The sequence below is a fragment of the Periophthalmus magnuspinnatus genome, chromosome 14 (assembly GCF_009829125.3).
Source record: "Periophthalmus magnuspinnatus isolate fPerMag1 chromosome 14, fPerMag1.2.pri, whole genome shotgun sequence".
NCBI lineage: Eukaryota > Metazoa > Chordata > Actinopteri > Gobiiformes > Gobiidae > Periophthalmus > Periophthalmus magnuspinnatus.
Window position 1 is genome coordinate 31,773,337 of NC_047139.1, and position 24,888 is coordinate 31,798,224.

Genomic DNA, 24,888 nt, shown 5'->3' on the forward strand with positions numbered 1-24,888 from the left:
TCTTCCACGGCACCTTGTAAATACACCCCCATCTGGCACAACCCTGACTTTCACATGAATAATACCCCACTTCACTATCGCACATGGGAACAAAAAGGCATCACTCACCTTCACCACTTATTCCACAACAATAAATTCATAACATTTAGACAACTTATGGAACAGTTCAAAATCAACAACAATAATCGTTTTCAATATTTACAAATCAAATCCATTATCCAAAGCAAGATTAATATAACTAATAATACCCTGGATCCCCCTCAACTATTAGAAAACATAAAGAATATCAAGAAACCAAAGAAACTAATTTCCAAACTATACAAACTTATCCATTCAGACAATATAATACATGCACCACAACTCAAATGGAACACAGATATAGATACACCATCTACATATGAACTCTGGACAGAAATTTTCAAAAATACGTTCTCAATGACATCCAACACTAATCTACAACTTATCCAATACAAAGTTATCCACAGGACACACATCACCCAATACAAGAAATTCAAAATGGGACTAACAGACACAGACACCTGTTCACAATGCACCATGGGAGTCACAGACACTTATTTACATGCACTCTGGGAATGTTCACCAGTTCAGGGTTTTTGGAACACAGTCACACATAAACTCACAGACATCCTGAGCTGCAGAATTCCTCCCTCCCAATCTCTATGTTTACTTGGCATTATTACAACTTTCACCATACCACCTAAATATAAAAACAGTTTGTTGACATCTCTAACTATCACAAAAAAAAAAAATCTAAAATAATTCTACAAAACTGGAAATCAAAACACTCAATAAACATCAAACACTGGTCTAACTCGCTCATCCATCACATTTCAACCTCTCAAATGACAGCATACTTTGAGGATGACATACCATCTTTCATGGGAACATGGACACCATTCATAAACTACTTTAATATTGTTTTCAATCAGTCATCAATATGAACAACATAAACTCCACCATTAGACTATTATAACACCATTAACACAGTAATTATGAGAATGCCACGCACATTCCTATACACACCCCCATTCCTACAAAGACACACACACACACACACGTCATTATCTAAACTTTATTACAATAATTGCAATCATACCACCACTTGCTGTATACCTTTATTATTGTTGTGTTATTGTTTTCATTGTATGTACACGTTTCTATTGTTGCTGTCACTATTATTATTGTCATTATTATTATTCCCTTATTCATTAACTAATTTATTTATTGAATTAATTTGTGGTTCTGATGGAGATAAATAAATGGATGAATATAAACACACATATTAAATATTAAAATAAATAACATGAATTATTAAATAATAATTTAAATACAAATATATATATATATATATATATATATATATATATATATATATATATATATATATATATATATAATATAACTATAAATACACAATAATAATAATTATTAATAATTATACATTAATTATTAATCAATAATAATAATAATTGACAACAAATACATAAAAAGATTGGGGCTAGCAAGGAATGGGCCCATTGCTAGGGGGTACTGCCCCTTGAGTGCGGGCTCACCAAAACCTTGCCTCTTTTAATGCATTGTACAGGACATGCGCACACACACACATTATACATTTAAATCTAAATAACCAATACCACCATTAGGACCACAAAACTAACACTGAGCAATATTGACCAACCATTGAACACTGAGTATGACAGCAATAATAAAACCTGTTATTGTTATTTTTACTTTTATTATTATTATTAGTATTATTTTATCTCCACACACACACTCACACACATCACCCCCCACCCACCCCCAACACAACTTTCTCTGTAAATAGTAACCTGTAAATATTGTATGTTTTTCTATGTCACTGGGTGTTCTTCAATTTAAAAAAAAATAAATAAAAAAAAAAAAAATATATATATATATATATATATATATATATATATATATATATATATGAATACTTAAAACAGGTTTGTATAATTTTTTCAAATGAAAAAAAAAAAATCATTTAACATTAATGATTAATTGTAAGAGCGGCCTTGTAGTTTGCCCGATTTAATAATGAACTTCCTGAGACAAGTCTCTCTAAATATGCAGAGAAGTGGTCCCAAACAATCTTCAATGGGCAAGCATATTGTGAAATAAGATAAGATAAGATATGCCTTTATTAGTCCCACAGTGGGGAAATTCCAGTATAATACATACCATATAATACCAAAGAAAGTACAGGAAGCTGTCTATTGCCACTCAAAAAAGAAGGGCCCATGAGATGATGAAACAGGAGAGAGAGGGAGAAGGAGAGACAGGTCCTCCTAAACAGAGAACTTGTTTAGAAACAAAAGTTTCAAAATTTGCAAACTGAGTTCAATAATGCACCTTAGGCCAAAGATCAGCCCCATCAGGAGATGCAGCAGGAATGGCCGGAGGAGAGACAGGTCCTCACAGAGAGAGGAAATGTCTGGAGACAGAGTTCAACAAAACCAATGAAGTAGGGGGGTGAAACAGGTGATGTTGTTGTTAAAGCACCAACCAAACACTTTCAGCACACTGATTTAGAAGCTGTTGAAGGCACAGAGACCTGAGAAGATGAGTAGAGATGTCTTCAGACTCAGCAGCAGAGAGCAGTTCATCTGAGACCAAACACACAACAGGGGCTCAGGTTGAATTGAACAAAACTGAAATTCAAACACCACCCAATGCTAAGGATTACTTGACCAACATGGGCAAGTACTCCCAGCTTCAAGTGGTGCAACCAGAGAACCTAGAACAAAGATGTAAGCTGTCACACATTGTCTAGCCTACAGCAGCGCCAGCCCAGCCTATAAGCGGACTAAGCAGCTGCTTAGGGCTCCAGAGGCCACCAGACGGCCCCAAGAGGCTGTACATTTACATTGAAAATAATAGATCAAGTTTTACTGGAAACAGGACTTGTGTGTTTACAGCAGCCTAAATATACCTCACAAACAATCATATGTTGTTTTATATCAATAGTAGCAATACATCTGCAGCTGCTACATTTGTTTTTGAGCCAGGCATAGGTGAGGGCAGCTATGTATTTACATTGGTGCAAGGACCCTTTATAATGTAAATTTAACCCCACTGTCACCAACTGGAACATGTTAAAATCCACCAAAAATGTGTCTAGAATTCTTGGCCCCCTTTATATGGTTGTCTACGGTTCTCATGACTGTGGTAGATGTGACATTCTGGATGTTTTCAGTCTGGTGTTGGTCATATAAATACAAGTATAATTGGTCAAGGTAGTGAGATCAGAGTCATAATGTTGTCAAATGTGAATCACCAATACCTGAGCCAGGAGGCATCCGCTGCCGGGGGCCCCAGAGACAAATTTAGCTTTGGGCCCCCTGAAAGCTAAAGCCGGGCCTGGTCTACAGCAGTTAAGTTCTCATTCTCATTTCAAATACCCACTTCAATTAGGACATCTTTGCTAGTGTGGTTATTTGTCCAGGCGCAACTTTTCTAACTTTTGCATCACAGTTTGTAAAATGTTTAGAAAATACATCTTGTACCTATTACTGTACCTGTTCATTTTTAAGTTAATAATAGTCTTGGTATTTTACAGTAATAACAAAGTACAGTACGTACCGTCAGAAGACAATAAGGAAACAGGGACCCAAAGAGTGCAGTTTCAGGAGTATAATAGCCACTATGAGCTGGTGGTAACACCAAAATAAACTGTGCTCTTTATTGCTATTGGGAACACTACAGGGGACAACGTATGTATTCAAACTTCATTTTAACAGTAACTGTGTAGAAGTGCAAGCTCCTAACAGCACGGGAGACCTCTGCCCCATTACAAGAAGGCCGCCCACTTAACAATTCATTCATAATCAAGCGTATCTGTGTTTGACATGACTTGTTTGGAGCTATACATTGTTAACATATGTTTCAGAGCACATACCAGCTGGTCTGCTTATTAAATGAGTCTGGTTATTTCTAATATGTCCACTGTATACTAAATGCTCTGAGACAAGAAGAAGCTTGTCAGTACTGTCCACATTATCCAAAAATCCATTTACATTCTAACATGCAAATCCAGCCTCAGGTGTACGGGAACATGTCCTGTTTAAATATATTAGATGTTATGAATGAACTGTGAGAAGAACAGACTGAGCCTTTTTGGTCAGATCTACGGAGAGACATTCACAAATGAAAGAGCCACATAATGACAGGAAATTACAGCCACACCTGACGCACTGAGGAGCACACATTAAGATGGAGCAAAGGCCCAAAACAGACCATATAATAAGACATTGGTCTAATGAAATGACGTCTACATTTCTGTCCGAGTTTGAACTAATTGTGTTGCTTTTACCAGTGGTTCTCTCATTGTAAACAATGTATGGATTCCCTATAGCTGGAGGATTAGCTTGTATGTTTTAAGTTAATGTGGGAAACAAGAGCACCTGTAGGATATAAGATCTAGCTGTTTTGTTCTTTCTTTTATCTTCCTGTTTAATATAAAGGTACACTATGTAACTTTTCTTATGTTCAGAGTCCACCACGTGTTTGTTTGTCTCTTTACAGATGCCTGAAATGTATGGTATAAAAAAAGATTATTGCTTGGAGGTAATGACATTCTGTTTCAATGCAGGCAAATCAGGTGGCAGTCCCTCAGAACATGTACATAGTGTAACTTCTGTTTTGTTTCTCAAATAAAGTACAGCAACACAGTGAGACCTGAGGTCCTCACCTTTTTTTGCAAAGCAGACCACAGTGACACCTGTCAGAACAATCTTATGAGTGTCAACATTAATAATCTGCAAACGACAGTACTATAGTTATTACTCCAACCTTGTTTGACAAATTATATTTACTTTTAGGTTTAGCTTGTAGATACTATGACTGATTAACTTACAATCAGATGAGGGACGTTAATCAGCCATAATCTAAATTTAAAAACAATCTCAAATCTGACAAATCTGCACTTAGTGTTAAAACTGGCCAAAAAGGTTTGTGCAAAAAACAAACTTCAAATTCAAGTGTTGTGGTTGCTGTGGAAACAAGCGGTTGCTGTGACAGTGAGAAAATGGCACTTCCTGTGAGGAGAAGATGTAACAACAGCCCATAAACTTAGATCATTTCATATGTTAAATCATTTCTCTGGCCAAATTGAATGAGGCAGCGAATCAAAGCATAAACAAACTCATAAAACATCTGATTAAAGATAGACTTATCAGGAGAAATTTAATCAATATTTCTAATTGTTTTCATGCTGTGGTTAGACGTAAATTATAAAATATTCCTGTAGCAATAAAATACACACATGCACACAAAAGGTAAGGTTTGGGTTTAGATGTAAGACAATCAGAAACATCAATAAACACACAATATATCATGGTAAAAAGAAAATGTACAAAGAGAATACCTATAATTTAAATCATAAATTGAAATAATGATACTAATACATCTGTAATTGATTCACTTGGCAAAAGATGACTGATTGGTCTACATCTTACCTAAAAGACACTAGGGTAATTGAAGTATTCTGGGTCCTCCAGGGCTGCCCTGCTCCTCACTTTGTCCTAGCAACATTGAAGGATGGGACAAATACAGAGGACATATTTCCATGCTATGTGGATCAATAAAATAGGCATATAAAGCGACCTGTAAAAAAAGTATGCCAGAGTAGAAGAGTAAAGGGTCCTGGTTCGGCTGGGCCTAACTGCCTGAGACAGAGCCCCCACCCTGAGTCTCTACCCAGCCTCCACATATATTCATATCTTCAGTAAATATCTTTATCATATACCATTGTTGTGATGTGGTCCTTAATAGTGAAAGGATATTTTCAGATTGGTCAGTTGGGTGAGCTGGTGAGTTGGTGTTGGTCAGCCCTAAGCTGCCATTTATCGCACTGAAAAACACAACGGTCACAAATTTGTTTTTTCAGAGCAACATCCATTTATTACAAAATACTTTCCATTTCATTAAATACCAGGTGGTGACAGTACGATGCTAATTTTTGGAGGGAAAATAACATACACTTTATAATAACTACTTTGAAGGTATACTGTTACGTAAATAAATTATTCCCTCACCTTGAGAGTGTGAAAGAGTCTAATCACAAATGAATATGAAATTAAAAGACATATTTTTGCATAAGGTTTTCACTATTTATCACATTTTCTGTATATTTGAGATATTTTATGTATAAAATATAAAATAAATGGTAAGGCCCCAGGTTTGACTGCATGATATACACATTTAACATCCATTTTTATTTTTGAATGCTTTCCCATCACTTTATGTACAGTATATGTGTATGTATTATGCTATACTATTTTTCAGCTCAAACTGGTATGTTCTTTGATATTTATCCACAATTATCTATTATCTAAGAGAAAACAAATTAAATATTTTTGACTAGTTTCACAGGTCATCAAAGTCCAACAGAGCACTATTTCTATGTGGCAGTATTTCTCTCTGCATTTGTTGGCTTAAAGGCAGAATCATTTGTAATGTAATGACTGGATTTTGTTAACATTTACGGGATGGGGCTGAGTTCGACTAGGAATAAAATGGTGTGAGGGTAGTTTACTATTGTGATATAATAAAAGATATTAGATCTCACATCACTAGTCAACAAATAATTAGGTTTTGTGGATTCTTAATCATTTTTCAGTTTACAGAACAATATAGTGTTTTTAGTCATTGCAAGACAGGGCAAAATATCCTAACTCCAGCCACAAGATATAATCAAAGGCACAAATTATAACATTTCTTTACAATTATGGGATATAAATAATTTCCCCTGAACTAAAACACTCCTAGTTTAAATACTGGTCTTAGCCTATAGCGTTAGCCTTATTGAATGTCTACTCTGCACTGTCTATTAAATGTGCTTACATAATATTGTATAGCTTTTGGTCCAATATTTTAATACTATTTCCATGGCTTTTTGATCAATTCAACTTTAAGGTGCATGAAATTTCTTCACAGCTCGTCTCGCTGGTTGGTGTCCCTTAGCCAGTGGTTGTAAACAGCAACGGGGTCGATGTTCCAGTGTTTGTGAAATGAAATCGCCTCCTTTGAAGACAGAAGTGCCTTTGCGTAGTCATCTGGCCGGGCCTAAATTGACACAAAAATGAAAAAAAAAAGTTCTTGAAGTTCTTTGAAGTTCTGGTAAATTCTGTACCATGTAAGTTTTCTAGTGGAGGATTTGCAACCTGCTTGTCTCCCCACACATGTTATTGCTTTTCCTGGAATGTCCACAGTATGGCATTATATTCTCCATGGTGATAAGAAGATGACAGCACCACAGTCAGAGGTCAGATCTCTGGAGAGTCAAAGTAAGAATGCCTGTTTTTCAAGGTACCGGTATTTCTGAGTAATAATATACCTGTGAGTGAATACATGCAAGATACATTTTTCTAATACAGTGGTTCTCAAATAGTGGGGCGGGTGAGATGCCGGGGGGGGGGGGGGGGGGCATCTACACTATGACACTAAAGTGTCATAGTGTAGATAGCGCGTACGCAGTACGCACACAGCAAACAGCAGGAGAGAGCGAACAGATCGTGACACAGGACAGTGAACAAGAGACACTTTTGCTAAAGAGACACTATGGAAAAGGTTTTCTTCTTCATAGGGGGGGCATGATAGAAAATAATTGAGAAGCACTGGTCTAATCCCATAAAGAGGAACATTCCAAACAAGGCAATAATCTCTATGGAGACTAGAAGGGGGCAGACTGTTGACCAGACAAGTTACACAGCTCTTTCTCAAGGAATACTATGATTAACTTAAGCTGAATAATAACAGTTACACTGTACACTGTAGTGGGCGTCATATAGTAGGAACTAAACAGCCACTCCATAAGAGAATGTACCAACACCGTCGCAAGAGAAGTTTGGGGCCCAAATCGGTTGTGTTTCTCTCCTGTTAGTTTCAGTGTAGTTAGCTCCTCCTTTCTGAAAGATATACAGCAGTGTCCACCAGCAATCTGACCAGAACTAAAGAAGCTGCTTGGATCAGCAAAACAGAATAGATTTTTTGTTTTGTTATGGCTCATACCTGGACAACTCAGGGATTACACAGACATCATATTGTCTAAAAAAGTTGATGTCAAAATCATCATTAAGTTTGAAACAATATCCTTAGTATCAAAGCAGATATTGAATATTTAGTAGTCCTTAGGTTGTCACACCCTGAGTTGCGTGCAGTGGTTACCTGATGGAAGAGTGGGTTGTGCGTGACAGGGATGCCCAGAGTTTTGAGGCACATTCCCAGCTCCATGTCATCAGGAGCATCCAGAGTGTAACAGCTGCAGCCGCTGGACACGATCTCAGACACAGCCACTCGACTCAGCACCATCCTGTAAACAGCAACAGCAGCATAGTTCAATACACTAAAAGCAAATCAAAGTACTATGGAAGTGATTAATATCCATAGGTTACAGAGTTGTGAAAAAGCTGCATTGTCATAGAAATTGAGAATTTCACAACAATACATCTAATGAATGGTGAAAAGTACTCAAAATTGTGCATAAAAAGAGGAATCTGAAACCCATGAATAGATAAGTGCTCAGAGTGGCACAGTGGTACTCAGATTGGTTTGCTAACTGATTGTTATGAAAGACAAAATGTTTGTGTGGATATAAATTGCCATTTCATAATTAAGGGAAATTGCTCCTTATCTGGAAATAATATTTCATTTCAATCTGATTCATGCAACAAAACTATTTCAAATATCAAATATGGGACCATTTGTATTATTAATGTAATGGTAGATTTATTCTTAATAAATCTTAATCTTATAAGAACAAATCTATCCGATATGGTGCAGCATTTCTGTAGAAAAAAACATGTTACTAATGTCCTAAAAGTTATCTGCTATTGTTTAAGTTGTATTTCATATAGCATACCCTGCTCCTCCTGTGGGATAGCTGTATCCGCTTTGGACCAGCCCATAGCCATATCTCTCCCCGAGGCTTACAGCGTCTTGAGGGTCATAGCAGGTCAGCAGACGACGCAGCCTTGGCAAACTAGAGGATCAAAGATATCAAAAATACCAAAAGCAAGAAAAAAAAACCAAAACACAAGTCAAGCTAACCATGTACTTAAAGTTTGGGCAACAAATGTGACATGAAACCCATTCACTGTACCTTATGAGTGTGTCATCATCCACGATCAGTAACCAGTCAGTCTTTGGCACAGCATCACTCAAGAAACGCTTCATAATTGCAAATGTCTTTCCACAGTGGCCTATTGAAAAACATAATATTGAAAGCATTAATCTAAGTATAAATTAATGCTTTCCTATATTTTTCAAATTAATAAAAAAAAAAACTGAGCACAGAAGGGCTTATTACCGCAAGTGTGGTGTGATGGAAATTTAAGTATATTCATGTTATGAAGAAAATATATATCTTTAAATGCCTTTGATCTGTGTCAGTGAGTCAGACCCAGAACAGACATTAACATGTGTAAAGGCTCCTCCAGGAAAGCCTTTGTTGTCTTGTCCTGTCCTCAGGTGTAAAGGTTCATTATCTCATGGGTTTGAAACAAAAGCCACTTTGAAATGTATGTATCAGAATCAGAATCAGAAGACTTTTATTGCCATCGTTTGTGAACACAGTTCACAAACTAGGAACTTACTTTGGTGATAAAGTGCAACATAAAACACACTGAATAAATACAAATACAAATAAGGGCATGCACAAAGTTAAAAAAGATATGCTTCAAAAATAAAATACTTATAGATAGAAAATATATACAACAGCAGCATCAGAACAACAGTGCAAACATGACTTATTAAGGTGACTGGGAAGAAACTGTTCTTATGACGAAAGGTTCTGGTCCCAATGGACCGTAACCTCCTGCCAGAGGGAAGTGGCTCAAATAGTCCATGTCCAGGGTGAGAAGTGTCAGTTGCTATACGGCCTGCTCGCCCCCGAGTCCTGGAGACGTACAGATCCTGTAGAGATGGAGTCCAGATGCTGGAGGATGAAGTGAAGGGCCAGGTTAATGGCGTCGTCCACAGACCGATTGGCTCTGTAGGCAAACTGCAGAGGGTCCAGCAGGGGGGAGGTGAAGGACTTGGGGTGGTGCAGGACCAGGTGCTCAAATGACTTCATGACTACAGACGTCAGCGCCACAGGTCTGTAGTCATTAAGTCCAGTGATCCTGGGCTTCTTGGGGACGGGCACAATGGTGGACAGCTTGAAGCAGGCTGGGACATGACATGACTCCAGGGAGGTGTTAAAGATGTCCGTGAAGACAGGAGCCAGTTCCTCAGCACAGTGTCTAAGGGTGGAAGGAGAGACACCATCTGGACCCGCGGCCTTAGGGGGGTTCTGCTTCCTGAAAAGCTTAGTCACGTCCTGCCCCAAAACTGTGAGGGCAGTGGGGGAGGAGGAGGGGTCTGAGGTGGGTTTGGCTGTAATGTCCATGGTAGTGAGGGAGGAGGGGAAGGGGTGTGAGACTTCAAACCTCGCATAAAAGCCATTTAACTTTTCTGCTAGTTGTTTGTTGTCCACAGCGGGAGGGGCTTTGGGCCTGTAGTTGGTGATTTGCCTAAGCCCTCTCCAGTAGCTTTGTTATTCTGATATAAAATACTCAGAGCTCACTTGGGACACTGAAAGGCGACCAGTCTGTGGCCAGGGCAGGTGTGGGCTCTATCCTGTCTGTATCTGCTGTAATGAAGGAAAAAACTTTTTTGTATTTAAAAACTCACCGGGCTTCAGAAATGGATTACTTTTCATCACTTATCATTTTTTCCACAACAGTGGTAATACAGGCAATGCATAGGACAAGTTGTGGTTTATTCACACACAAAAACGTCCTCTAGATAATTCAGCAAAGTAACAACTTAATTGGGGTGAGTAATGGGCCAAGAGAAAAATGCAAAGACAATCTGTACTGAAAAGAAAAGTTACTAGAATCAACAAAGCTCTCAGTGATTTACAAATAAATTGGAAACGTAAACTTAAACTGCTGTTTTTTGTTGTTGTTGTTTTTTTGTTTTTTGTTTTGTTTTTTACAAAAAATGGATCCTCTGCGGAACTTTTCACATATTTGGATGTACAGACCGTAAGTGATGCCCAAAATCAAAGTTTGACTCCTTAAAGCAGGATCAGCTGTTTCAATTAATTGTTTATATTACAAAAAAGTTCACACAATAGACATTTTATGACAGTTCTAATCTGTAATGAATAATAAAAAGAATGGCATTTGTAATATAATTTGCATGTTCAAAAGCACAGAGAGCGTAATAGAACCATTAAAAGTAAAGTAGGATTTCTTTATATTTGTGAAAATCGTGGTCAGGACAAAGCAGCGTGTAATATGTCCATCAGAGCCCAACGCCGTGTGAGAGATGTGAAAGTACATGACAAGGTGGAACTCAAGACACATCCACAGCACAGAAGAGCCCAGCTCTGGAAAAACTGTTCAGCCCTGGGCTCCGGACATAACAACACTGACACAGCTGTTATGTCTAGGTCACATTTTCCGCCTGACAGGTGAGATGCTTTGTTTTCCTAATGTTAGATGTTGCACTATTTCACTTTATTGTATTCTTGTTTGTTTACTGGTGCACCTATTTCACAAGTATGTACAACTATACTGTAAGACAAACATCTTACTGCCAAAGCCCAGATAAATGCTCAAATAAAGGCACTTAAAGATACACTTTAACAGGGTTTGTTGCATGCCTTCATGAAGATCTTTACCACGAGTATTCCGCATTACATTTATCTCCATGTAGTAGACCTGGCTCATAGTAAGAACACACGATTTTCAATAAGGTACAAGGTAACATCTTATAGGACAGGAAGTCTGCAGCCCACAGTTAAAATAAATGAGATGCCATAGAACCAAATTCACAATGTCTGCAGGTCCTTCAATGAGATTAACCATGTCCAAAAATAAATTTAAAAAAAGTCTCTCAAGCACATTACAATTTTTATATCTTCAAAATATTTCTTTTAGGTTATGTTTAACTTGCACCATTTAATAAAGTGTTGCTCTTGAAGTCAGTTTTTCACCAAATGAATGGCTAATTTAAGTGCACTGAGAGCCTGCAGATTAACTGTCACTTGCAGTGATGTTGTTTCATGGTACCATTAGAGGAGGGTATTCAAGAATGGAGGTTTCACTTAAAGTTCAACTGTTTTTTTAAATGCCCCAGCCTGTAATGGGGAAGCCTAATAAACTTTGCCAATAAGCTCCTCTCACTGAGACGACAAATGCTTAGCAATGTTTTTTTTTTTCTTTTATATAATGAAATAAACATCAATACAACAAACCTATATTTGGTGCCTTCCTGAAGCATGGTATTAGCATTTGATACTTCTATTTACTTTACTTTTTACAGGCCAGATACTTTGTGCTATAATATAAAGTAGATTGGATTGTGTGATTGATCTTCCACAATTTTTGTCTATTATAAGTGACTGAAATTAAGTGTTAATTAATGTCATTTAAAGCAGACCTATTCTGAAAATTGACATCTCAGAGCTGACATTGTATTTTGAGTGATTTGCGCATGTTTAAGCAACCTTTAATTGCTCATTTTCAAGATGCCATATTTCTGATCAGTCCCCATTTTCACCACCACTGGCATACTCCCACTGCTCTCTACTTACTTCATTCTCCAATTTTATTGTCTTAATGAGTGATACACACAGCATTCAGCAGCATCATTGTGGTACAAATGAAAAAAGAATCTGCTGCTCGCTAGCATAATCTGCAGCTATCCATCGGAGGTTTTTGTGATAACGTCGACATCAGCTCCCATCGGGCACCTCAGTTTTTTCAAGTCGTTTTAGATATTGTGATTTAGAATGTCCAAATTACAACATGATGATTCACTGGGTGTCATAGATTACAGCTATATAGCAGACACAAGCACAATATGTCTTCTTTAATTTATATGTTATTTTAATGAGTTTACAAATTTGATGCATAAAATTATTTGACATTTACTGATGTAGAACAAACAGCAGAATGTGGCAATAAAGTGTGATCTGACAGCACACACTAACTTAAGTACATTCTTGACATCTCTCACCTCTGACGGTGTTGGGAACTCCGAGGTTGATGGTGGGAATGGTCTCATCGCTGATGTCACTGTAGAACTCCAGCAACTCTGCATCTTTCTCCCACGTCTTCTTTACTACAGGCACTGCACAGAGAAACCAGTAGAATCAGAGGGATGAAAAGACTTAAATACTTCTGGAACGCTTTACATTGTATTTTTGTTCAAGTTTCACAGAGGGTGGCCACAATTGTTTAGATGTTCGGAAGGTGACGATCTTCCTAAACAGGACTGCTTAATATGTGTTAATGTAGAGGTGGGCTTCTAGGCGACATCTTGGTAATGAAACAAAATACAAAACACAAGTACTTTTTGATGAAGGAACATTAAAATGCATAAGCTAAACAATAGTCCCCTTTTAATAAAATATGCAAGTGTCAACACAAAAAGAAAGATCCGTCAGTAGAGATGGAGCAAAAATACTCAGTCTCACCACTCACACAGCAGTGGCATTGTAGACCGATTTTATTTATTTTACTGGGGATTTTAGCATTTCAAACTTTAAAACTTCAAGAATTCACATGCCAATGCAGAGTGAAGCTCAGGTACATCATGCTAACATTTGTATTTTCATTCTAGAGAAGTGACTAAAGTTAAAAGGCAAAACTGGTTGTGTTCCAAATATTAATAATGAGACATGTAGACTTTAAGGTCATATCATATTTACTGCGTAATAAAGGAATGCCAAAATAACAGCTATATGCCAACATAAACATGTGAAAGCTATACAAATCATTGCTACAGTTGAGACTACCAACTACATTCAATGGTATGCAAAACAATCAGGCCAAACAATCAATCAAATATTTCAACAAAGGTGCACATTCTAGGAAAAGCAATGACATGGAGACAAGCAGGTGACAGACTCTCCAGCATTAAAGTTACAGAGTGCACCTTTAAGAGTACAGTTTTAGTTACATATCAGTTTGTTACATTTCAGCTTGCTTCTATTGTACCATGGCTGAGTAATGAAATACTTAGTTGTCATAAAATCACTGCCAAGTTTATATTTATACAAATCTATTCCACTTTTGATTAAATTCATGCTTTTCAAACATCTAGAATTATTCTCTCTTTCTAGTTCTGGTGTAAACACTCCCTATTTTGGATAATTACACAAACTGATGCAATTTTAACAATTGAGATGAGATTTAAAATTTCAATGGGAAGCTTTCGGCTGACAGGTTAACTGAGAGTGAGCAACCAGAAAACAGCTAAACATGTGACAATGTAGAATGACAGTATAATGAAGGAAAGTGGCAACAAAAACAGACAAAATAATGAAATAAGACTTTTGATTAGATTTACATTTTGTTATGTAAAGTCACTGCATTTTATCTATCCCATATTGATTTTGCAGCATGTGGAGATTTGATGCAATTTTAAAAGAAGGTATGAAACAGTTGTGTAACTAAATTATGTACCTCGCTCTGAATGAAATTTCTGCCACGTCTTCACAGCAACAAATAGGTCCTTCTTTGACACAGGAGGTCCCTAAAAGTAAAAAGAGAACATTTTACAAAATTATAAAATCTGAGTGTTTTGGTGTCGCAATTTGCTGGTGCATGAAAAACACTACCGCAAAAGTAGATCTGCAAATGGTTTCTAATAGTGTCTCTGGCCCTAGACCTTTCTCAAAGAGTTTCTGAAAGATGTGTGTGGGTATTCCTTTAAGAACAGAAAATGTAGCTCCTATCCTTGTTTCAATGTGTCTTTTATTTCTAGCTCAAAATTTTCAAGCCCAGTTTGGGGTAGTGAGAAATCGTAGAGTGTTGAAAAAAGTGGAGAATAAGTACATTGTGGAGATTTGAATGTCTCACGATACTCTGTTCTAGAGTGCACACATTTACATTCACTGATTGTCTTAACAGCTTTAACAAAGAATCGTCAAACCTTGACATCACATTTAGAAGCTTGGTTTATGGAACTCAATGACTGCATAATACATTTCCCACTAATTTTTCCCATAGACTTAAATACTAATAATATTATGTTACAATATAACAATATTCAAAGTTTGAAAGCTTGCTAGAGGCCGATAAGCTATGTGGTAATTAACAAAAGCATTTTTTTTAATTTCGTAAACTTTAAAAATTGTTTTGCTGAATTATAGTAAAAGAAAAAAGACTGGTTGTCTAGACTTGACTTTTGCACAACCTCAGCACAGAGTACTTATCTTATTAATTTCTTCTTATTCAATATTAAATGATTAAATAAAACTATAATTATGTAAAATTATTGTTTATTTGTTTTCTCTTGTCACAGTGGTGGTGGTAAAGGATGTCTTCTACTTTGGGGAAAACTGATGTGCATTTGTAATGTAATTAATAGCCACACTAAGAAAATTAATCAGATGGAAAGAACCTACAATGTTTTTTTCATACAACAGACTTTTAAATCAGCACAAAACTATTATTCTAGTTGCTCCCCGCTGCTCTTTTGTGTGACTACAGAAGTGAGGCTGTCCCCATCTCATCTCAGCAGGGCTAAAAAAAATACCACCTTAAACTTAAACACTACATGAGAATATTCCTTCATGCCTGTTAAGTCACGTTTGGACCTCTCAGTTACACCTACACTGATCTGTGTTCTCTTTGTCTCTCTTAAAAGGTCCAATCAAGATGACGGCCTTGTGAAAAACTAGTGAAAAAAATAAGAGAAATGGATGCATATAAGGATTGGTGATTCAGTACAAGGTGCCAAGACTACTTTTGTGTGCTTGTGTGCAGTATTAATACTATGGGGGCATTGTGGGAGAAAATTAACAACGGTATGAACAGCTGAAGAGTTGACTTCCTATTATTGGAGAGCTCATTGCTCTCTTTATAATTAAATTATGCATCTGCACTTTAAATTGCCATACAGGTTACTGGACTTTTCTGTGAGATCTTTTAAATTTTAACATTTTTCACAACATGAATTTTTTAGAGCAAAAACAATTTGTTAAGTTTTTTTCATTGTTACTCAAACATTATGGACACTCAAACATTAGTTAGTAAAATGCTTTTGTAGCTACACCTTTGACTTTTCTGTTATGCTCGTTATGCTACGTTATGCTAACTGCTGCACACTGCTGGTATATTTTTTTTTCTGGAAATGGTTTTGGTGCTGCTTTGGTCACTTGTTTACCTCAGGCCTTCTGTCACACTGGACATATCTCCATAAACAAGTTTTTGGGTTGGAGTTACAGACACAGAAATCTTAAGCTCACAAAATGAGAAAAACATGGTGAACAATGCACAAAGTATTTTGTTTCTTACAAAAGAACAGCAATGTGTAAAATGATGGAAAGTGTAATGCTAGTGTAGCACAGGATATGTCTATTTTTCCTCCCAGGTTTTTTACTGTGCTTTTTGTTTTGATGAATCAGCTCGTTCCATCCTATGTCCCAACAGAGAGCTTAAATTGTAAAGCAGCACAACACGCCACAGCAGTCTCAAAATGCTTAATGTCTCTACAACAAGTTGAAAATAATGAGGCATGACAGCTTCAAAATGTGACTTGAAGTGATGCATTATGGGTTTGGACAGGCTGATTGCTTGCAGTTAATTATGACAGAATAAAACACAGTGCATTACAGAAGTCAGTCAAGTCATTAATACATAATACAAAACACAACCACTACAGAAGCATTTCACAATGGCATATTTATTCTCTGATCGCATTATAAACACATTATATATCGCATTATAATTGGTTATAAAATTGTAACTTTTCTGGTGAGAGATATTATTGTTATCTCATTCTGGTCTCCATGGAGATATTACCTTGTCTGGAATGTTCCATAGTATGGCTTTAAACTTAAACCTGGCATATTTCTATTAAATATGTTTTATTGCTAAAAAATGCCTTGACAAACATGCATCCTTATCATGCATCTTGCCACAGATGACCTATAACTTGGCCTGGTGGCGTCAACTGCTAGCCTGCTAGTTTTCTACAAAATGTTAATTCCATACTTTAGAAGTAATAACGTGGAGACAAGGAGACGACAACCCCAGAAAAGTTACACAGTTCACCTTTAAAGTGGTGTGTGTGTAAATATTATTGTACGTACACAGTTTGGGAGATATGAGGTGAAGGTGGTCACACAGTGTTCCTTGGCATCTCTGCAAAACTCTGGTACAGGAGTCAGTTTTGGTCCCTTCCCTTCGTTCCAGATAAACAAGGCAATCTGAAAGAGCCAAGACAAGATTCAAAATGTTGATAGGCCTGTGATATAGACATTTACTTTCATCTAATATTTTAATTTGTATTTTTGGCAAGATGGAAAGTGAACTATTACCATGCAGTGTAAGAGATCCAGAAAAAAAACAAAAAACAAAACAACACTACACATTTAGGTTCATCTCTTTCTAGTTATATTTACTTTTTAAATCTTACAATTAAATAGTGGCCTGAATAATCAGGATTATAATTTTGGCATTCCTACCCAGAAATAATCATTAAAATAATATATAATAGTAATGATGTATAAACAAAAACATGGCTGCCAATCTGCACATTAGCAGGCAACTCTTTCACCACACTGATATAGCAACAAGGGTTTAGTGGCAAGCCCAAAAGCACAACACTAGTATGGGTTGAGGGTGAGCTTTTTATTTGGCTCAGAATAGCAGAGTAAAGCCAAGATAATTCAACTCTTTTTTGCTCAACAGTCTTAGTAAGTGCATTTTCTTTGCAGTGAGGCAGGTAATAGTTGCTTTATATTCGGTTCCATTGTGTCCTGCCCTGAACACTGTAGGTATAGCTCCCATCACATTTAAAGTGTTGAGTTCATTCATAGTCAACATTGTTTGAGTTAACAAGCCTTGAAAACTTGGTGCTGCCTGTTCATTTCTTCCCTCACAGTTGGACAGACAGCAGTGCACAGTACAATGAGTTTAGAAATATGGTACCTCGTGTTTCAGGTCAATGGTAAAATCTGATTTCAAGTGTTCATGGTGTATCCTTTCAACAAGTCTGCAAAAAAAACAAGAAAATTTTGAAAAATAGATTAAAGAGGGGGTATTATACAAAATTGACGTTTTGGAGCCAACTACCATGTTATAACTATTTGTCCTTATCAAAAACATGCCTACAGAGGTTTGAAGGGGTCATCATTGCATGTTTCAGTCATTTAGCAATCTCACACGGGGCCTAATTGAACTTTGAACCCTCCTTACTGTTAGCAATACGATCTCATCCACAGCTCTACCCACAAGCCTAAATCACCCATTTTCACACACAACAATTTACAAGTATACAAAAGCAGGGTGCGGTGTGTAGTAGGTTATTTAGCAAGATGCATGCTGATTGTGATAGCGCTCTGAAGGGAGAGTAATGTTGCATGGGTAGCAAGCGGGGAGGACTCAAAAACAATAGTGAAACTTATTAAAAATGCTACTATCATTTGGGTGAATATAGCATTTTCAAAACAATAAAAGGTAACTTGGTAATCTAAATATGTTATGCGTTAACAGTTACTACACAACAGAAGTGCAACATCTCCTCTTTAAATACTCAAAATCTAAGGGTATTGGATTTACTTCCATCCATCCATCCATTTTCTTCCGCTTATCCGAGGCCGGGTCGCGGGGGCAGCAGTCTAAGCAGGGACTCCCAGACTTCCCTCACCCCGGACACGTCCTCCAGCTCCTCCGGTGGGACCCCAAGGCGTTCCCAGGCCAGCCGAGAGACATAGTCCCTCCAGCGTGTCCTGGGTCTTCCCCGGGGCCTCCTCCCGGTGGGACATGCCCAGAACACCTCCCTAGGGAGGCGTCCAGGAGGCATCCTGAGCAGATGCCCGAGCCACCTCAGGATTTACTTGGGGTTCTTAAATGAGTGCTATCCCTCACCTGTGGATTAGGGCAGAGCTAAGGGCCCATCCTGCCGCTGGGTCGGGGTAACCGAAGACACTGGGGTCCTCAGCAAAGGCGTAGTGATGAATGATGGAGGCCTCACTGTCATGGAGACGCCTGCCTAGAAACCACTCCTAAGAAGAGCAGTGAAGAGAGGAGATTTAGAGTTTATACTTGGCTTTTTTTATATAAAACAGAAGGAGCTTAGAAATACTTAATGCATGTTTTGTTACTTTTCTTTTGAAAGGAAAGGGTTAAAAGGGAAGAAGTGATTCAAGAGTGAACACAGCAACTCAAAGTGAATAGTTTAGGGTTACATTCAATGCCCCGTACATTTACCTAGTCTTCAATCAATCAAATCAGTCCTATAACAACCCCCTTTCTGTGGTTCTAATTTTTTTCAATACAGTGGCTACAATTATGAATTTGTTGTTGTTATTAATGACCTAGACGTTATGGTCCAGGGTGCACCTGGGCCTTGTGTCCCTGAAAAAAAAAGTGGCCAGTTACTCGGACATACTCTTACAAGTTTTTTGTTTTCTTAATATGTAAAGACATACACAAGATAAAAGTATAGGTCTTCTCACCTCAGTGGCTGGATATCTCTTGAGCACAGTGAGCAGTGGATTCAGTGACACCTGAGTCTCTTCCTCAATGAACAAAAACCAGGAAACCGAACTGAAAGATGCAGAGAAGCTGCAGGAGACAATTAACATAACTGATCAGAACCTGTGTCCTGGTTTGACCACAACACCCGGAAAGGAAGGAAATTATAAAACAGAGATGTGTGATTCATATGATCCACTCACAGAGGAAGAGCAGGCAGGATGCTCCAGACACCTTCATAATCAGAAAATTCATGAAGAAGAATTATGTGAAGAGGTCCCTACAATAAAAAGAGACGGGAAATAATACACATGTGGACAAACTTGTTGGTACCCTTCAGTTAATGAAAGAAAAACTCACAATGGTCACAGAAATAACTTGAATCTGACAAAAGTAATAATAAATCAAAATTCTATGAAATTTAACCAATGAAAGTCAGACATTGCTTTTCAACCACGCTTAAAATAAACTCATGAAACAGGCCTGGACAAAAACGATGGTACCCTTAACTTAATATTTTGTTGCACAACCTTTTTATGCAAAAATCAAGTATAATACATTTTAAAATGCTGTACAAAAACAGCTGACTAAAAATTTTGATGGAAAAAACATAGGCTATAAACATCCAAATAAGGGTATAGTGATATGTGGTTACATTTAATTTTAAACCTTAACAAACACATTAAAAGACAGGTTTAACACATTTCTGTTGGCTTGACATAATAGCATGTGAATATTGTTATTAGGATACTACTACTACTACTATTACTACTACTACTACTACTACAAAAAATAAAATAAAAAATTGACAGAGGGCACCCTTGAGGCAAAATCAAAATCGTAAGGAATTGGGATCTTGAAAACACTTTTTAAACAAATCTGTGTTCATTTCATTCCTTGTAATTAGAGCTTTTCTCAAAGGTTAGATCAGTCTTCATATTTAGAACAGAAAGGCCACTCCACTTAAACACAAAACATAATTTCCAAAGATAGGAAACTAATGACAGACAAACAGAAAGATCAGTGTTTTTGCAATGGCTTTAATGTAATTAGCAAATTAGGAGTGCCAGTTAGTTAAGTTACCTAGAGTCAATGTATGGAAGAACTGAGAAAAATGTATGTAAAACTAAAGTCTTTGCTGCTGACACTTTAAATGATCAATGGTGAATTGGTAACTTAAATCACATGTGAGAAAGTCTGTAACAGATTTCCCATTCCAAGCATCACAGGCTAACAGCAACTGCCAGAGCATGCACCCAATAAATCAAGACAGAAAAAAACAAGGGCTCTCTGATATCATGCTGATTTCCATCCCAGCTGCTTCACATTCGGCTGCAAACCACCCCAGTATCTGTTGCAGTTCCAGGACCTATTCCAGGGTACTAGAGAGGAGAATCCGACCGATAGTTGTAGTAGGGTCCAGAGTCCTGGCTCGATGAAGCCATCAGGACAACATCATCTGCAAACAGCAGATGAGATCCTATGGTTCCCGAACCAGACGCCCTCAAGCCCCTGACTGCGCCTAGAAATCCATAAATATAATGAACACAACCGATGAAAAAGGGCAGCCCTGGCGGAGTCCAACATGCACTGGGAACAGGTCTGACTTACTGTTGGCAATGCGAACACAGCTCCTGCTCCGGTCATGCAGGGACCGGACAGCCCTTAGCAAAGGGACTCGGACCCCATACTCCCAGAGCATCCCCTAAAGGACATCACGAGTGACACGGACGAATGCTTTTTCCTGGTCCACAAAAGACATATGGACTGGTTGGGCAAACTCCCATGAGCCCTCGAGCACCCGATGGAGAGCAGAGAGCTGGTCCAGTATTTCGCGACTGGGACGAAAACCACACTGCTCCTCCTGGATCCGAGGTTCAACTATCGGTTGGATTCTCCTCTCCAGTACCCTGGAATAGACCTTACTGGGAAGGCTGAGGAGTGTGGTTCCCCTGTAGTTGAAACACACCCTCCTGTCCCCCTTCTTAAACAGAGGGACCACCACCTCGGTCTGCCCCCACCTGGAGCTTGCCAACCACCTCAGTGACTTCATCCAGGGTGATGGATGAGTCCGCTTTTGAGTGGACTCATCCATCCATGGTGTTTGTTATGGACAAACTGTGACTAGCACAGAAGTCCAATAACAAAACACCACTCGGGTTCAGGTCAGGGAGGCCAATTCTTTCCGATCACGCCCCTTCCAAATTATTATGCAAATTATATTTTCTGTTTTTGCCAAATTGTCCATATAAATAACACTCATCATAATTTTCAAGTCATCAACCTTTAGAGTACAATTTGAATGTTACTGAAAAAACCTCCTAATGATAACAGTACTTTTAACAGTACAAGAATAAAAACTTAAAATGCACTGTTCCAAATGATTGTATTATTATTATTATTATTATTATTATTATTATTATTATTATTATTATTATTATTATTATTCCCCTCCCTGAACCGCCACCTTAACATTGTGGAGGGGTTTGAGTGCCCGAATGACCCTGGGAGCTATGTTGTCGGGGGCTTCATGCCCCTGGTAGGGTCACCCATGGCAAACAGGTCCAGGGAGACGGGACAGACGAAGAGCGGTTCAGAAGCCCCTTATGAAGAAAATTAAATCAAGGCCAGTTGGCTCTAGCAAGTCCAATCGCACATCTAATTAATTTATCTGTGAAACATTCCATTGTACCACAGACCTGGAAGATGGCTATTGTAACACCAATTTTTAAAGCTGGTGATAAAAATAATATAAATAATTATAGGCCAATCAGTATATTGCCAGTGTTTTCCAAAGTACTTGAAAAATGGGTTGCAAAGCAGTTAATTGAACATCTCAACAGTGGCTCAACTCCTTTGCATCCCATGCAATTCGGCTTTCGTCAACATCATTCTACTGAGTCTGCAATAATAACGTTTCAAGAAAAAGTCAAAAGTAAATTGGATAAAAATAATTACGTAGGAGCAGTATTTTTAGACCTGAGAAAAGCATTTGATGTTGTGAATCATACTGTACTTCTGTCAAAGTTGTACTATTTTAATTTTTCTGACTCTGCCATAAAATGGATGGCTTCATACTTGTCTAATAGGAAACAGTGTACTGTGGTCAATGAAGTGAAATCGTCTTTTGTAGACTGTCCACTAGGGGTCCCCCAGGGATCGATTCTGGGGCCCATTTTATTTTCTCTTTTCATTAATGATTTGCCAGATGTTTGTGAGGATGTGGACATACAGTTATATGCTGATGATTGCAGTGATTTATACAAGTGCAAAATCACCAGAAGAAGCAGCTCAAACTCTCTCATCAGCACTAAGACATATTCAGAGTTGGCTTACCAGATCCTGCCTTCTCCTAAATACGCAGAAAACAGTCTGCATCATCTTTTCCAAAAAAGTTATGAACATCAGTCGTTCTAATGTTTTTTTTGGAGATCATGAACTTAAACTACTAACAGAATTTAAATATCTTGGTGTGCTGTTGGATTCCACACTGTCCTTTAAAAAACATGTTAAAATGATATCTCAAAGACTTAATTTTAACATCTCTAATTTTAATCAAATAAGAAGAGCTCTGACTGATGAAGCTGCTATGATGTTTCTGCACTGTATGATCTTTTCCCATGTAAGCTATTGCATAACAAGCTGGTCTCTTACAGGTGTGACAATCCTAAAAACAATAGAAGCTTTATATAAAAAAAGCTTTGAAAATTCTCGACAAAAAACCTTTCACCTACCATCATTGTAATATCCTTTCAAAGTATAACTTGTTGAACTTTGAAAATTTTATTCAATTTAAAAATGCCTGTCTAATATACAAGTGCTTACATGGGCTGGCACCACCGCCTCTAAAAGAACACATTAAATACAAAACTGCATCACGAACAACCAGAGCCACAAGCAGGGATGACTGTGAGGTTCCTGTGAGAAAAACTACTTTTGGTCAAAATGTTCTGTCATTTAAAGGTTGTGTGCAGTGGAACAGTCTTTCCACTTTTGTAAGGGAGGCACCCACTTTTACTACATTTAAAAGGTATTTAAAGGAGTGGCTTAGATCAACACAAACATGTGAACACAATTCATAGTTACTCAGTTTTAGCTTTAAATAAAATACTCGACCTATAGGACTTGTACAATACACCTTGCACTTTAGGTTATGTGCAATACACTTTGCACTTTAGAATTTGTGCAATACAATTAGCACTTTAGAACTCGTGCAATACACTTAGCACTTTAGAACTCGTGCAATACACTTAGCACTTTAGAACTTATGCAATACACACAGCACTTTAGGACTTGTGCAATACACACAGCACTTTAAAAGTTGTAGTAACCCTCCTGAGTTTATGTTTTTGAATTGGCTTCTGTCCTGCCCTGTATGTATTTGACTGTATTTTGTGTATGTGGTATTTTATGTTAAATATGACCATCAACCTGTCCAGGGACAACAGATGGAAACTAGCCTGTGGCTAAAATCTGGCATATTTACATATGTATCTTATGTTCATTAATATGCACTGTCCCTTTTCTAAATAAATAAATAAATAAATAAATAAAAAAAATAAAAGTTACGTCGCCCGGACTGGCGTTACCGGGGCCCCACCCTGGAGCCAGGCCTGGGGTGGGTGCTCGACAGCGAGCGCCTGGCGGCCAGGCCTTTCCCCATGGGGCCCGGCCAGGCTCAGCCCGAAGGAGTGACGTGGGGCCGTCCTCATGTGGACCCACCACCCGCAAGAGGATCCGTAAGGGGCTGGTGCATGAAGATCTGGGCAGCAGTCGAAGGCGGGGGCCTCAACGACCGGATCTCTGGACATGGAGACTGGCTCTGGGGACATGGAATGTCACCTCGCCGGGGGGAAGGAGCCGGAGCTTGTGCGGGAGGTTGAGCGTTACCGACTCGCCTCGCCTCCACGGACAGTTTGGGCTCTGGAACTCAACTTCTTGAGAGGGGCTGGACTCTCCATTTCTCTGGCGTTGCCCGCGGGGAGAGGCGGCGAGCTGGTGTGGGCTTGCTCATTGCCCCACAGCTCAGCCGCTTCGTGTTGGGGTTCACTCCGGTGAATGAGAGGGTCGCGTCCCTGCGCCTTCGGGTCGGGGACAGGTCTCTCACTGTTGTGTCGGCCTACGGGCCAAACAGCAGTGTAGAGTACCCGGCCTTCTTGGAGTCCCTGGGAGGGGTACTAGACAGTGCACCGACTGGGGACTCCATTGTTCTCCTGGGGGACTTCAACGCCCATGTGGGTAACGACAGTGACACCTGGAGGGGCGTGATTGGGAAGAACGGCCTCCCTGATCTGAACACGAGTGGTGTTTTGTTATTGGACTTCTGTGCTAGTCACAGTTTGTCCATAACAAAACACCATGTTCGAGC

The 24,888-nt window shown here is 38.4% G+C and overlaps 1 protein-coding gene across 2 annotated transcripts in view; it reads right to left on the reverse strand.

The window, feature by feature from the left end:
- Positions 1–5,923: 5,923 nt before the first annotated feature.
- The window catches only part of LOC117381718 (beta-1,3-glucosyltransferase), a 29,179-nt gene continuing 10,214 nt past the window's right edge, over positions 5,924–24,888 (reverse strand). Inside the window, exons 5-15 of one of the 2 annotated variants that reach the window (XM_033978722.2) lie at positions 19,724–19,800; positions 19,502–19,610; positions 18,912–19,048; positions 17,973–18,036; positions 17,132–17,248; positions 14,499–14,568; positions 13,048–13,161; positions 9,140–9,239; positions 8,900–9,019; positions 8,206–8,350; positions 5,924–7,104 (exon numbers count right to left, since the gene is read on the reverse strand). In XM_033978722.2, the coding sequence (XP_033834613.1) occupies positions 6,970–7,104; positions 8,206–8,350; positions 8,900–9,019; positions 9,140–9,239; positions 13,048–13,161; positions 14,499–14,568; positions 17,132–17,248; positions 17,973–18,036; positions 18,912–19,048; positions 19,502–19,610; positions 19,724–19,800 (1,188 nt within the window). In that variant the 3' untranslated portion in view covers positions 5,924–6,969. The remainder of the gene's footprint in view (positions 7,105–8,205; positions 8,351–8,899; positions 9,020–9,139; positions 9,240–13,047; positions 13,162–14,498; positions 14,569–17,131; positions 17,249–17,972; positions 18,037–18,911; positions 19,049–19,501; positions 19,611–19,723; positions 19,801–24,888) is intronic. The other variant, XM_055226752.1, reaches the window with a different exon arrangement.